This window comes from Notamacropus eugenii, chromosome 3 (genome assembly GCF_028372415.1).
Source record: "Notamacropus eugenii isolate mMacEug1 chromosome 3, mMacEug1.pri_v2, whole genome shotgun sequence".
Lineage (NCBI taxonomy): Eukaryota > Metazoa > Chordata > Mammalia > Diprotodontia > Macropodidae > Notamacropus > Notamacropus eugenii.
In genome coordinates, this window is record NC_092874.1 from 89,398,949 (window position 1) to 89,415,285 (window position 16,337).

Here is a 16,337-nt window from a genome sequence, read left to right on the forward strand (position 1 = left end):
AGGTCCGTTGCGCTGCAGACGCGGAGCCCAGCCCGGACTTGCGGTGGCCGCCGCGGCTCCGAGAGGCACAGATCTGAGAAGGCTCCAGAGACGGGATCTCCAGCGGCGGCACAAGCCCCCCCACCAACAGGTGACTGACGGGGGTAGGTGAGAGAGTCTCTTTGGCGGGTTGAGAGGGGAGTGGGGTGCCCCCATGGCTCGGGCCCCCCCAGAAGATAGAAGCTGAGAGGCGGCTACAGACAGGGGCTCCCCAAACGGGCGGGAGCCTGGATCCATTGTGGAAGGTCTGTGCATAGACCCCCTGAGGGAACTGAGCCAGAGAGGCGGCCCTGCCCCTGACCACCTGAACTTAATCTCACACTGAATAGCAGCCCTGCCCCCACCAAAAACCCTAAGGCAGGAAGCAGCATTTGAATCTCAGTCCCCAAACGCTGGCTGGGAGGACCAGGAGGCGAGGTGGGTGTGAGGAGAACATTCAGAGGTCAGGCCACTGGTTGGAGAAAATGCCAAGAAAAGGGAAAAGAAATAAAACTATTGAAGGGTACTTTATCGGAGAAAAGACACTTCCTCCCTTCCTTTCTGATGGGGAGGAACAATGCTTGCCATCAGGCAAAGACACAGAAATCGAGGATTCTGTGTCCCAGCCCACCCAATGGGCTCGGGCCATGGAAGAGCTCAAGAGGAATTTTGAAAATCAAGTTAGAGAGGTGGAGGAAAGACTGGGAAGGGAAATGAGAGGGATGAGGGAGAAGCATGAAAAGCAGATCAGCTCCCTGCTAAAGGAGAACCAAAAAAATCTTGAAGAAATTGGCACCTTGAGAACTAGCCTAACTCAGCTGGCAAGGGAGGTGCAAGGGGCCAATGAGGAGAAGAATGCTTTCAAAAGCAGAATTAACCAAATGGAAAAGGAGATTCAAAAGCTCACTGAAGAAAATAGATCTTTCAAAACTGGAATGGTACTGATGGACGCTAAGGACTTTATGAGAAAGACATATCTCAGAACATACCGCGCAGATTCGAAAAATGGAAGATAATGTGAAATATCTTATTGGAAAAACAACTGACCTGGAAAATAGAATCAGGAGAGACAATGTAAAAATTCTGGGACTACCTGAAAACCATGATCAAAAGAAGAGCCTAGACATCATCTTCCATGAAATTATCAAGGAAAACTGCCCTGAGATTCTAGAACCAGAAGGCAAAATAAATATTCAAGGAATCCGCAGAACACCGCATGAAAGAGATCCAAAAAGAGAAACTCCTAGGAGCATTGTGGCCAAATTCCAGAATTCCCAAGTGAAAGAGAAAATATTGCAAGCAGCTAGAAAGAAACAATTCAAGTATTGTGGAAATACAATCAGGATAGCACAAGATCTGGCACCCTCTACATTGAGGGATAGAAGGGAATGGAATAGGATATTCCAGAAGTCAAAGGAACTAGGACTGAAGCCAAGAATCACCTACCCAGCAAAACTGAGTATAATACTTCAGGAGAAAAAATGGTCTTTCAATGAAATAGAGGACTTTCAAATTTTCCTGATGAAAAGACCAGAGCTGGAAAGAAAATTTGACTTTCTAACACAAGAATGAAGAGAACCATGAAAAGGTGAACAGCAAAGAGAAGTCATAAGGGACTTGCTAAAGTTGAACTGTTTACATTCCTACATGGAAAGACAATATTTATAACTCTTGAAACATTTCAGTATCTGGGTACTGGGTGGGAGTACACACACACACACACATGCACACACACACACATGCACACACGCACACATACATAGAGACAGAGTGCACAGAGTGAACTGAAGAGGATGGGATCATATCTTAGAAAAAAAAAATGAAATCAAGCAGTGAGAGAGAAATATTGGGAGGAGAAAGGGAGAAGTTATATGGGGCAAATTATCTCTCATAAAAGAGGCAAGCAAAAGACTTATTAGTGGTGGGATAAAGAGGGGAGGCAAGAGGAAAACATGAGGTCTACTCTCATCACATTCCACTAAAGGAAAGAATATAATGCACACTCATTTTGATAGGAAAACCTATCTCATAATACAGGAGAGTGGGGGACAGGGGCACAAGCAGGGTGGGGGGGGGGGGATGGAGGGGAGGGCACGGGGAGGAGAATGCAATCCGAGGTCGACACTCATGGGGAGGGAAAGGACCATAAGAAAATAGAAGTAATGGGGGACAGGATAGGATGGAGGGAAATATAGTTAGTCCTATACAACACAACTAGTATGGAAATCATTTGCAAAACTAAACAGATATGGCCTATATTGAATTGCCTGTCTTCCAAGGGGAAGGGGTGGAGAGGGAGGGAGCTAAAGAAGTTGGAACTCAAAGTGTTAGGACCAAATGTAATGTTCTTACCACTGGGTAACAAGAAATACAGGTTAAGGGGTCAAGAAAGCTATCTGGCCCTACAGGACAAAAGAGAAGACGGAGACAAGGGCAGGGAGGGAGGATAGAGGAGAGAGCAGATAGGTCACAGGGGCAATTAGAAAGCTTGGGTCTGGGGGGGGGGGGAGGGGATAAAAGGGGAGAAAATTTGTAACCCAAAATTGTGTGAAAATAAATGTTAAAAGTTAAATAAAAAAAAAAAATGATGAACAGGAAGACTTCAGAGAGGCCTGAAAAGACTTACATGAACTGATGCTGAGTGAAAGGAACAAAACCAGGAGAACTTTGTACACAGCAACAACCACTATGTGCAAGGCATTTTTCTGGTAAACTTAGTACTTCGCTGCAATGTAAGGACTTAAATAATTCCGGTCTCTTAAGACAAAATGCAGTCCACATCCAGGGAAAGAACTATGGAATTCGATCACAGAATGAAACAGATCATTTTCTTTTGCATTATGTTTTGGTTGTTTCATGATTTCTCCCACTCATTTTAACTCTTCTGTGCACCATGACTAAAGTGAAAATGTATTTAATAGGAATGTATGTGTAGAACCTATATAAAACTGTATGCTGTCGCAGGGAGGGAGTAGGGAGGTTGTGGGGAAGAAGGGGGAGGAAGGGGAAAAATCTAAGATATATGGAAGTGATTGTAGAACACTGAAAACAAATTAATAATTTAAAAAAATTGATAGTAAAGCTAGGTAACCACTAAAAAAGCTGTATTTTTTTAAAAAATGAATCATTTTAATTTGAAAATTAAAAGTACCCCATGCTAAAAAGGCTAAAAAGTCTATACAAGGCTTAGAGAAAGGAAAATTTACTGTAGCTTAGAGCATTTGTCACAATTTTAACTTAATGAAGTGAAAAGTTCACCAGATACAGTTATCTATTCACATTTTTGCTCTTCCCTCAATAAAAGATGATTCCAAAAAGACTTACCTTGCACAGGGGTTACTACTGTTCCTTTGAAATGTGGATTTATATGTATGTTCTTCGGTTGTTGAGGGGTCACTGGTGGCGGAGTCATCATTATTCTGGGTGTTTCCATTTGGGGAGGCATATGCATTCCTTGAGGAGGAGAAGGATGGTGTGGATGCTGTAAGGGAAGCAGAGGCTGTAGCTGTTGCTGCTGGAATAGACTTCTAATAGGCTGCTGTTGAGGAGGTGGTGGCGGAGGTGGTGGAGGTGGAGGTTGCGGCTGTGGCTGTGGTTGTGGCTGAGGTGGTGGAATTAACCTCGGTGAATGAGTCTGAAAACCAAAGTAAGAAATAAATCCAAATAAGTCAAAAATCAATTTAGTGGAAAAAACCACAGAATTCTGATTAAATGTTAAATTTTATCACTTAGAAAATGTGCCTAATGTTATCTTGGACAATTTCTGAAATCTAAATCAATTAAACCCATTCATGGTAAAAAAGTGGGGTTTTTGGTTTAAAGTAAAGTGAACACTTGGCATGAGAATTTAAGAGAAAGGTAAGCCTCTTAGTATTCTGCTAAACAAAGATGAGACCAAAACTAGTGAAATGACAAAATGATGAAATATCCCAGACCACTCAGGACTGCTGCCATTGGCTTGTACAAAAACAATCCTGTGCTTGCATCTTCGGATTCCAAGGAAGAATCACATCACCCATAAGTGCATCTTCAGAGTTTAAATCACTGTAGACTAAGCAGTCCACAAGTTTTCCAGTTGGTAAGGTCTTGCTCAAACCCACAGTGGGTGGTACAATAGGTTTTTATTAAATAACTACGCAATTTGCCACATTTCCCCTGTAAAATACCCCTAATATTACAAAAATTTTATTAAAGACATTGCATTTTGTTTTTTAAATGTGTTCACATTCTGTCATTCTAACAAAATGAGGTAGATGAACAAGTATTACAGACAAGGACACTGAGGTACAAAGAAATTAAAGTGACTTTCCCAAGGTCACACTGGCCTGTAAACCATATAATCAGTATTGTTTAAACTCCTCACTCTCAGCCTAGGGTTTTCTCCATCAAATTATACTACTACTGCTTTTTTATTTTTTAATATATACTAAAGAAAAATAAGGAAACTGGTAACTGGGAAAGGCAACAAACTGAAAAGAAGTGGTTTGATAATTTTCACATTAGAGGTAATTAACAACAATGCAATCTTATACACATCATTAGAAATTCTGGATGTTATCATTAATCTTCCATTATCCTTAAAAACAAATTCCTCATGTTAAAAATCTTCTTTTGCTATGTTAGATTTTCAAACTGTATGAAAGCTACAAATCTAGAAAAGGGAAATATACTGAACATACTAGACACCAAAAACTTTATTTAATTTCAGTTTAACTTAACGCCATTGAAAATTCAATGACTGAAAAATCAAAAAGTAGCTCTACGGCCTAAAAAAAACATAAACATTAAAAATGTTTGGCTTCTGTCTTTAAAAACACAAACACTAAAAATGTTTGGCTTCTGTCCTTGTCCCAAAACACTAGTAGAAGGAAGTGACATTAAAATACATTTATAGATACTAGACCTATATGCAAAATTGGTTTTAATACTTACACCAAGAGCTGGTTGGTTTAACCAACCATCATCATCTTCCCCTACTCAATAAATTATAATTGCTCCCCATTACACCTCCAGGATTATATATAATCTTCTTTTTGGTATTCAAAGTCTTTTACAATTCACCTTCTTTCTTTCTGAGGCTTCTTACATTTTTTTCCACTTCACACATTTTATAAATTTGCTACTCCTCATTCATGACACTCCATCTCCTGGTACCACAAAGTTTGTACTATCTGTGCCCTATTCATGGAATGGTTTTCCTCCAGACTTCTACCTTCTACCTTGTCTGACTTCTTTCAAGACTCAGCTCAAATCTCATCTTCTGCAGACCTTTCCCAGTCTCACCATATCTCTCATCCCCACTGTTAGAGTCTTATCTGAGATTACTTTCTATCTACTCTTAATTTACAATGCATATGTAGAATTATTTTCATGCTGTATCCCCCATTAGAATGTGAACTCCTAGACGACAGGAACAGTGTTTTCGTCTTTCTTTGTACTTTGCCCCATACCCAGCACTTATTGCAGTACAGGTCACCTAATAAGTACTTAATAAATATCTACTAAGTGGCTGACTTATAGTAACATCCAGGACTCAGTCTACAGATAAAGAAACTAAGACACAAAGAAGTTAAGTGACTTATTCAAATTTTAACAACTGGAATGAAAAAATCAAACTAGACTCTAGACTGAACTACTATGTAATAGAAATTGTTATACATATTATATATGTGTGTGTGTGCGTATGTATATAATTATATAATAAAAAAAACCACACACCAGAAATAGATATATACGTATGTGGATGTGACATTAACAGGCTACAGATTACTTATTTTTTAAAAAACTATAATATGATGTTGAGAATTTGAACTAATACTTACAAAATAATACTTTAATAAAGTCTCAATTGTCCATGCAGTAGGCAAAACCCAATTTTATAGGTGAAGAACTAACTACAGAGGTTTGCTGGTCATGAGGCCAGTTAAGAGAAGAGTTAGAACTAAAACCCAACTCTTGTTTCTCTATCATAGCACATTGCCTCAATGTATCACACCTTTAAAATATTTCTAACAATTCCAACTCTGTCTTATCTAAACTTCAGATCTCCTGGAGTGCCCAGAACAGCATTTTGTAACAAAGTGAGTACTTAATACTTTCACTGATTCTGCAGTTACAATTTAATCATTATTTTTGTTTTAATTTTTTATTTCAATCAGTTCTACATTGTCTCTAGTTCACACATTTATAGGAAAGCAGGCTTACAAATGGATAAGTTGAGGAGTCTGAACTGCTCCTCAAACCTAAAAATGAAAGCCCATCAAGATAACATTAAACACAGTAACAAGATGACATTAATTAGCACAGTGTATATAATTCTTGAAAATTTAAAACTATATCACATTTGATACAACTTTTTACAAGACATAAAGAATACCAAATATAACCAGGGATAATTGCCATGCCACAAAATTTCCTTCAGTTGATCCCATTTAATAAAATTCCTTTCCCTAAATATAGCTGTCTATTGCTCTTGATCGTAAGGTTGCTTTTCATTTAAATTCTAACTGTTCTATAGAAATATTTAATAAAACGTTGCCTCCAATACAAAATTACAGATAAAAAGTGTTTAAAAAACAAAAATATGCAAATAATGACCCTTAATCATTTTACATAATAAAAATTGGCTAGCACAATAAAGAAACCAACAATATTCAGAAGCCAATTACACAATACATTATTAAAAATTTAGAGATCAATAAAACTTTTCTAAATTTGCTATTTAAAGAAACAATGAAGTGGATGCCTTCTAAAAGAATCCTTGTTTAATCTAAGAAATAATCATCAACAAAAAGTTTAGGCTATCATATAATGGATTCTTTAAAAAGAGGGACGCCTCTTGTACCAAAAGAGGGTAAAGTCAAAGAAATTGAAACACTACACATTTGGCATGGTATTTTAGGATTTCATGCCTTAACACTCATGAAGGTTTATATCTATCAGCTCCATCTTCTTAAATTTATTCATCTTACAGAGAAAAAAAGGTATCAACTCAATCAGATGTACACAAAACAAATACTGTTCTTTAAACTATCACCTCTATGGAAAATGAAAGAAGCTCAGAAGTTACCACCACAGGAGGCTGTGCAGGCAGAAGAGCAGGCCTGTGATCCTTCATTCTTCCTCTTTCACTGGTATCTCTTCTCTGCTCTCCCATCCCACGACACATGAGAGAACCTCCTCTCCTTCCTCCTCGCCTGGAACCGTATCGTCCCTGTTTATGTTGCCGTTCCCTTTCTTCAAATTCAAGCAATGCAGCTTTAGCTTCAGCTGAAAGTTCTATATGAAAAGATGCATACGTGTGAGCTATCTTCTAAAAGATTTATTGGAACTAAGGGGAGAAGATGAGAAAGGAATGGGTAGGTGATCATCACATGATGAGATTGTGCTACACCCTGAATAACTATTACACTGGTATTGAAAAATACCATAGGAAATAAGATAAAACTCATTTATTCTTTGTTTACCTTTCTGTGTTGATTCTTCTATGAAAGCAAACTAGGCCACCTTTTGCCTCAATTCCTTCCTAGCCTTCAATGACGCAATGAATATTCCCTCAGACAACTGAGATCCAGGAAAGACCTTACCTTTAAAGGCCAAGGTCTCTCACTGCCTCAAGGGCCATCACCAGTGGTCCTGACCAGTGTCTTGCCACTGGACTCTGATGACTCTGGAGGGGCAAGTGAGGCTGAAGACTCTGCACAGCTCTGCCTCATTTAAATCCTATTCACTTGCAAGTCAAGACATCAACCTGCTGATGTCACTGGTCTCTTCAAGAATGAAGGACAAACAAACAACTTGTCAATGACAAATTAAAATTTGCAACCTAGGAGATAATACATTTTGGTGAAAATGTTACATAATTATGTACTTGTGGGTCATCAAAAGGGTCCTGAATTTAGGAATTAAAAGGTCTGAATTTAAGTCTCCACTCTACCACTTTGAAGCAATGGGACCTGGGTAATTACTTACTTTACGTCATTAAAGTTCTAAGAACCTGTTTTCCCTTTTGTAAAATATAGATAAAACTTAATACTACAACAAGGTTATAGGCCATGAGAAACTGTTTGATAAACCACAACGTGTGAAGTAAATGTGAGCTGAAACAAATGTGAGTGCTGGAGGAGCCAAGATGGCGGAGTAGAAAGATACACATATGCTAGCTCCTAACCCACAGCCCATAAAATATCTGTAAAGAAGAACTCCCAACAAATTCTAGAGCAGTGGAAGCCACAGAACAACGAAGTGGAGGAGATTTCTGTTCCACAGAGCCTGAAAACCTGACACGAAAGGTCCATCGTGCACCGGACCCGGACCTGGAGCAGAGCCCAACCCTGTCTTGGCTGCGCGGCACTGAGAGGAGCAGATCTGAGTAGGCTTCAGTGGCCGCGTAGGTCCCTCCACCCACAAGTGACAAGGGTCGGTGAGAGGGTGTCTTTGGCTTGCCAAGAGGGGAGCGGGTGTCCCCATAACTCAAGCCCCCTCAGGAGGCGAGGTGGTGGTGGACAGGGGCTCCCCAAGCAGGCAGGAGCTTGGATCCATTGTTGAAGGTCTCTGCATAAACCCCCTGAGGCGGCCCTGCCCCTACCTGAGCACCTGAACTTAAATCTCACACTGAACAGCAGCCCTGTCCCCACCCAAAGCCCTGAGGCTGGGAAGCAGCATTTGAATCTCAGGCCCCAATTGCTGGGTGTGCGAATCTGGAGGTGTGGTGGGGGTGGAAAGAAAACTCAGAAGTCAAGTCACTGGCTGGGAAAATGCCCAGAAAAGGGAAAAAAAATAAGACTATAGAAGGTTACTTTCTTGGTGAACAGGTATTTCCTCCCTTCCTTTCTGATGAGAAAGAACAATGCTTGCAATCAGGGAAAGACACAGAAGTCAAGGCTTCTGTATCCCACACATCCAAAATAAATATACCATGGGCTCAGGCCATGGAAGAGCTCAAAAAGGATTTTAAAAATCAAGTGTAAGAGAGGTGGAGGAAAAACTGGGAAGAGAAATGAGAGAGATGAAGGAAAAGCATGAAAATCAGGTCAATACCTTGCTAAAGGAGACCCAAAAAAATGGTGAAGAAAATAACACCTTGAAAAATAGACTAACTCAATTGGCAAAAGAGGTTCAAAAAGCCAATGAGAAGAATGCTTTCAAAAGCAGAATTAACCAAATGGAAAAGGAGGTTCAAAAGCTCACTGAAGAAAATAGTTCTTTCAAAATTAGAATGTAACAGATGGAGGCTAATGACTTTCTGAGAAACCAAGAAATCACAAAACAAAACCAAAAGAATGAAAAAATGGAAGATAATGTGAAATATCTCATTGGAAAAACAACTGACCTGGAAAATAGATCTAGGAGAGACAATGTAAAAATTATGGGACTATCTGAAAGCCATGATCAAAAAAAGAACCTAGACATCATCTTCCATGAAATTATCAAGGAAAACTGCCCTGAGATTCTAGAACCAGAAGGCAAAATAAGTATTCAAGGAATCCACAGAACACTGCCTGAAAGAGATCCAAAAAGAGAAACTCCTAGGAACATTGTGGCCAAATTCCAGAGTTCCCAAGTCAAGGAGAAAATATTGCAAGCAGCTAGAAAGAAACAATTCAAGTACTGTGGAAATACAATCAGGATAACACAAGATCTAGCAGCTTCTACATTAAGGGATCGAAGGGCGTGGAATAGGATATTCCAGAAGTCAAAGGAACTAAAACCAAGAATCACCTACCCAGCAAAACTGAGTATAATACTTCAGGGGAAAAAATGGTCTTTCAATGAAATTGGGGACTTTCAAGCATTCTTGATGAAAAGACCAGAGCTGAAAAGAAAATCTGACTTTCAAACACAAGAATGAAGAGAAGCATGAAAAGGTAAACAGCAAAGAGAAGTCATAAGGGACTTACTAAAGTTGAACTGTTTACATTCCTACATGGAAAGACAATATTTGTAACTCTTGAAACTTTTCAGTATCTGGGTAGTGGGTGGGATTACACACACACACATGTGCGCGCGCGCGCACACACAGAGACAGAGAGCACAGAGTGAACTGAATAGGATGGGATCATATCTTAAAAAAATGAAATTAAGCAGTGAGAGAGAAATACGTTGGGAGGAGAAAGGGAGAAATGGAATGGGGCAAATTATCTCTCATAAAAGAGGCAAGCAAAAGACTTTAGTGGAGGGAAAAAGAGGGGAGGTGAGAGAAAAACATGAAGTTTACTCTCATCACATCCCACTAAAGGAAGGAATAAAATGCACACTCATTTTGGTATGAAAACCTATCTTACAATACAGGAAAGGGGGGGAGAAGGGGATAAGCAGGGTGGGGGGGGATGATGGAAGGGAGGGCAATGGGAGGAGGGAGCAATTTGAAGTCAACACTCTTGGGGAGGGACAGAATTAAAAGAGAGAATAAAAGCAATGGGGGGCAGGAAAGGATGAAGGGAAATCTAGTTAGTCTTACACAACACGACTATTATGGAAGTCATTTGCAAAACTACACAGATATGGCCTATACTGAATTGCTTGCCTTCCAAAGGGAATGGGTAGGGAGGGAGGGATGAAGAGAAGTTGGAACTCAAAGTTTTAGGAACAACTGTTGAGTACTGTTCTTGCCACTAGGAAATAAGAAATACAGGTAAAGGGGTATAGAAAGTTATCTGGCCCTACAGGACAAAAGAGAAGATGGGGACAAGGGAAGGGAGGGATGATAAAAGAGAGGGCAGATTGGAGATAGGGGCAATTAGAATGCTTGGTGTTTTGGGGTGGGGGGAGGGACAAATGGGGGGAAAATTTGGAACCCAAAATATTGTGAAAATGAATGTTAAAAGTTAAATAAATTAATTTAAAAAAAAAAAAAGAAATGTGAGCTTACTATCCACACCATCAACCTAAATGAAATTCATTTGTTTATCTTTGAAATATTTAAGCACTCTGAGCAATGTAATGACCAACAGACTCCAGAATGAAGCATATCTCTCTGTCTCTCCTCTTAATAAAGTGTGAGACTGTAGATAAAGAATGAGATACACATTTTCAGATATAATCATTACACCAAAAATCAGGTTTATCTACTGATTAAACTTTGGTCCCAAGAGAGGAGTAGAAGGTAGGGGCAGTGAGAACAGAGGATTAGGGGGAGATTGTGACAGTTATTTTAAAAAAAAAAAATATCAATGAAATATTTGTAACTATATGGAAGAAAGCAAAAGGAAGTTCAGAAAAGGAAGAGCAATTTTAGGGACACCACGTATAATTTGAATTTTTAAAAATAAGATATACGTAAGGTTCATAATTTCATATACAACTGGTTCTCTAACCTTTGAAATGTTGGAAGTATGGTTGATGACTTTTCTAGTTTATAATGAAGTGCTTTTTAAGAAGTTCAATTGTCAATTCATCTCTTTTCTCAGAGAATAGAAAAGAGATGAGGTTCAGTTTGCTTTGAAAAATGTTACTAGTCAAAATCTCTTCTGGTACTAAACTGAATAAACTGCTATGCTAGGTTTTCAAAAAGTAAAAAATAGGAGGCTTAATTTACGGATTTAGATAAATAGCAAAATTCTTTTGGAGGTGGAAAAGGGCCTAGGATCTCAAGGGAAATCATGAAGGGAAAAAAAAGTACAAATAAAGGGGAAAACTATTATTTTCAGAATTCATGCTATATTATAAAGTACTAATCATCAAAACTATCTGGAAGGGATTAAAAAAAGAGACCAGGGAAGAAACAGCATAATCAAGATCCAGAAAGAAACACAAAGTGTCCAGTGTCTAAAAAGCCAAGACAACCAACTTCTGCAGGAAGAATTCCAGTTTCCCTTTTCATAAGAACTACTAGGAAGCAGTAAGGTGTAGAAGGCATCTAACACTATATGCCACAATAAGCAAAAAGCACACAAGTGACAAAATTTTAGAGGTCCCCTTATTTAAAAAAAATTAGAAGACCAGAAAGAAGTACCTTTCAGAGCCATGATTAGATGGAGAATCCATAACCAAAAAATGCATATAGAAGATTACACATAAGTAAAGGAAACTTTCCTACAAACAAAAAAGGTGACTAAAAGAAAACACACTTATCAAGACAGTGGTGGTGTGTAGGGGAGGAGGAATTTCCTTAAAAGAGTTTCTGTAGGTCCTCATTACTCACCTGCAGAAAATATATCTAGACATTATTCTACAGAATATCTCATCTATTTTTAAACAACACAGAATTTTATTAAAATCTTAACTACAGAATTGGTTCATAAACACAGTTTATGCAGTGAATCAGCAATTATTTTTCTAGTAGCTCTAAGTGTCAAGATTAATTTCCCTATCGCTAGTAATAAAATGGTTTCAAATGACATCTTTAATCAGTAAGTAGAATGCTTTCCTCCAATTGAGACAAGCTGTCACAAAGGTCACCAAAATGTGACAGGATGGAAATTACATTTGTAACTTCAACTGAAATGTTAATTTCACTTTAAAATGTTTTCTGAACTATGTCCAGATTTTAAAGCAATGGGATGTGCAACAAAGTTACAGTGCTATTCATTTTTTTCAAATATTTCAAAGCATGCAAATTGTTTACATGCAAATAATTTTCACCAAAAATTGTTTACTAAATATACGAATTTTGTTCAGCAAAATAAAAAACTGCAAACTTTATATAACATTCACTGCCAGGTCTTTTGCAAGCTAACAAAAGCTAGCACTTATACAGCACTTGACACACATTAACTCATTTACTCCTCACAAAATCTAGGAAGGAAGGTAAGCAATAAACATTACCCAAAGTTTCTGGAATGTTTCTTCTCTCTCTAGGTACATCTGAGAGCCTAATGACTGTTCCTTCTTTCCGTTCAGTTTTGAAACGCTGTCTTCCAGATTCTTCATCATCTTCCTCCTCTTCATCAGATTCCTCTTTAATTTCCTTTTGGAGATCCAGAGTTTCAATAGCTCCCTACATTACAAAAAGAACATTTTTAAAAAAATACAAAGAATTAATAATTCACATCAAAGACTTTAAAATTCTCAAAAGGTAATGAAAGTTCATGTTTAATTATGAAGGGTGCAGGCTGCAAAGTGTCCCATTGTTAGCACCACATATTAAATATGGAATCTAGTATAGGAAAGCAGTCTCTAAAATTTTAAGTCAGGTTTTTGAGAGAAATACACTTGTTACCAATTTTCTGTTAACATAAAAGTTACACCTGGCTACACTTCTAAAAGGTGCATTGCAAAATCCAAAATATGCTCCTAGAATTGTTCCGTGTCATTTTGTCATCCCTACCTAACACTGAGAACAAAATTTAATCCCAACAATTATTTTTAATGCTATAACTATGGCATATTGCTAACCTGTATTCCTCCCTTGAAAAACAGCATTCCCATAATTTTCATTAAGCATTTATCCTAAAATTCAATGACCTCTACCACTACCCTATCTCTGTCTTCTCTATTACTAGGGTCCTACAGACTATTAAAATTAAGATTTCTTGCATGTGAGTGTACATTCAACAATGATGCAACATCAAAGTAAGGATGCAAGTGAACCAACGTCGTCAAAAACTATGTCAATTAAAATTCAAGCCCAGAAGGATTCTTCTGCCAAGCTGCAAAGACATTAGGCACGGATACGGGTTCAAATGTCACTGCACACGCTTACTATTTATGTGACCTTGGGCAAGACATTTAACTTCCCTCTATCTCAAGTTCCTCATCTATAAAATGAAGAGGTTGGATGATAAGGTTTTTGAGGTGCCTTCCAGCTATAGCTCTCTGATCCTATGGGCTTGGTAATCAATCAATCAATCAAGAAGCATTTATTAAACAGCTGCTGTGCTAGACACTGTGCTAAGAAACAGCCCCCAAAGAACTATTCTATCAGAGGATACAATATACACGTGTAAACTTATATAAAATAAATGCAAAGTAAATAAAAGATAATTCGGGGTAAGAACTAGCAGTTGGTGAAAGGAAAGGAAGTCAGGAAAGGTCTCCTGGAAAAAGCAATTATTGAAATGAGTCTTAAACAATGCCAATGCTTCTAAAAGGCTAAAAGTGAGGAAGGAACATGTTCCAGGTAGGGATGAAAACTGCAAAAGCATAGAGACAGTAAATGAAATATTATGTGAGGAAGAATATGGAAGTAAGTTTGGCTGGAATATAAAGGGCACACTGAATGTAATGTAGTGGCTAGAGCACTGGGCTTAAAGTCAGGAAGAGTTGATTTCAAATCCTGCCTCAGACAATGACTAGCTATGTGATTGGAAAAAGACACTTAACCCTGTTTGCCTCAGTTTCCTCATCTATAAAATGAACTGGAGAAGGAAATGGAAAACCACTCAGGTATCTTTGCCAAGAAAACCCCAACTGGGGTCACAAAAAGTCAGACACAACTTAAACGACTGAACAACAACAAAACCTTGCTTAAGCCTCACCAACAACCATGTGAGGTAGGAATTATAAGTTATTATTATCCCCATTTTACAAGAAAGGAAACTGTGCTTCAGAGAGATTAAGTGACTTGCCCAGGGCACACAGTAACTGTCAGGTGGGATCTGAACAGATGTCATCCTGACTCAATGCTAATTACTCTGTGCCAGGCACTGAACCAGGCATGAGTGTACAATGAAGTATATATAGGTGTATGCAAAATAGATACAAGGTAATTTAGTGGGACAGGGTATCAGGAAAGGCAATGGTACAAGGCAATGCTTAAGCTAAGTCTCAAAAGAAACAAAGAATTCTAAGAAGCAGCAGAGAGAAAGAACACTGAAAGAAGTGAGCCCAACCAGAGCAAAGGCACAGAGATGTTAATGTTATATACAAGGAATCCAAGAAGCCAGTATAATTAGACCATAAGGTCCATGAAGCAGAATGAAGTTGGAAAGGTAAGAAGGGGACAGACAGGCTATGAAGAGCTTCAAAAGAGAGAGCAGTTTAGGGACAGGGGCCACTCAGTTTTATCAAGTAGGGGAAGGGCACAGGCAGACTGGCTACTGTGTGAATGGTTAGATTAGAGGACAGACTAGAGTAAAGAGAGACCTACAGCACAGAAACCAATGAGGATATGCAACAGTCCAAGTGATGAGAATCTGTCAACTGAGGAAAGGCTGTGTAAATGAAAAGGAGACAAATGCAAAAGATGCTGCAGAAATAAAAATAGCAAATTATTGATAAAGAGAATAAATAGGACATGGTTGAGGAGAGATTACTGGGACAAACAACCAAAAATGAATTCATTAATCACCATCCCCTGGGCCCAATCATCCACACAGTTCCAACTCCACTAATTGTACTCCCATCCACTTCTGGTATAATGGGAAGAACTCACAGGATTTGGACTCGAGGACCTTGCTGTGCTACATATTGTTGGTATAACTGTACAAGTCACTCAACCTTTCAGGACTTCAGCAAAAGGAAGGAACTAAATTAGATGATTTCTAAATTTATTATCCATAACTCTCCAATGTGTTAGCAAGAGTATTTCAAGAGGCTTTTTGTTTTGGGGGCGGTTTTTTTGTATCCTCACTGCCTAGGACATAGCAGGTACTTAATAAAGACTTATTGAAATGAATGATTTGGATTGATGCATGCTGTCCCTTAGTGATCATTACTTCCAATTCAAACTATTCTCAAATCAACTACTTAATACGCATTTTACACAGTATTTTGGTGACAAAAAGGCCAGTCTCACTACGTTCAGGAAGGTTCATTAAAAGAAGCCAAATCCCTAGAAAATGAATTTGTTTTCAGGCACAGAAACACATGAAGATTATCTACTAAGGCACAGGATTTGTGACCAAGTTTAGGTTGAAGATGCAGGGCAGACTGAGGAGGGGACCCATACCTGGCTAGAGACAGTGTTCAGGGGTGATAATAAGTCTCGAGAGTCATAAAAGGAGTCTAATTAGAGAGAACCTAGGAGTGCTTCTTTTGTCTTGATGATCTTAAACAGAGGGGAAGAAAAATAGATTTGTAGAGGGTAAGAGAGAGAAAGGTAGAGAAAATCATCTCATAATTGAGGTGGGCAAGCAAAAGTCTACATAAACAAGGTAAAAGGGTGGGAGTAGCTGACGTTTGAATCTCTCATCTGAAATGATCAAAGGAGGAAAGAACATACACACAGTGGGTACAAAAATACATGTTATAAGACAAGACAAGAGGAGGGAAAAGGAAGAAAGGGGAGAGGGGGAGGGAATAACAAAGACAGATTAGGAGAAATTAGCCCTAAGCAAAACAATCTGAGGATATTAAAAAGAAAAACAGCAGCTCTTTTTGTGATGGCAAAGAATGGGAAAATGGAGTGCTGCAGATAAACTGAGAAATGGCTGAATGAA

The 16,337-nt window shown here is 38.6% G+C and overlaps 1 protein-coding gene and 1 long non-coding RNA gene across 14 annotated transcripts in view; one reads left to right on the forward strand and one right to left on the reverse strand.

Annotated features, from left to right (window-relative positions):
• The window catches only part of RBM33 (RNA binding motif protein 33), a 178,356-nt gene that overhangs the window by 116,846 nt on the left and 45,173 nt on the right, over positions 1 to 16,337 (reverse strand). For all 12 annotated transcript variants that reach the window (XR_011976745.1, XM_072652119.1, XM_072652116.1 and 9 more), the window contains 3 exons: positions 12,784 to 12,955; positions 7,088 to 7,296; positions 3,343 to 3,652 (listed from right to left, as the gene is read on the reverse strand). Coding sequence is in view for 11 of the 12 variants with exons in the window: in XM_072652119.1 (XP_072508220.1) it covers positions 3,343 to 3,652; positions 7,088 to 7,296; positions 12,784 to 12,955 (691 nt within the window). In the remaining variant the exon portion in view is untranslated. The remainder of the gene's footprint in view (positions 1 to 3,342; positions 3,653 to 7,087; positions 7,297 to 12,783; positions 12,956 to 16,337) is intronic.
• Positions 1 to 16,337, forward strand: part of LOC140532945 (uncharacterized) — a 77,791-nt gene that overhangs the window by 31,104 nt on the left and 30,350 nt on the right. The gene's annotated exons all lie outside the window — the stretch shown is intronic.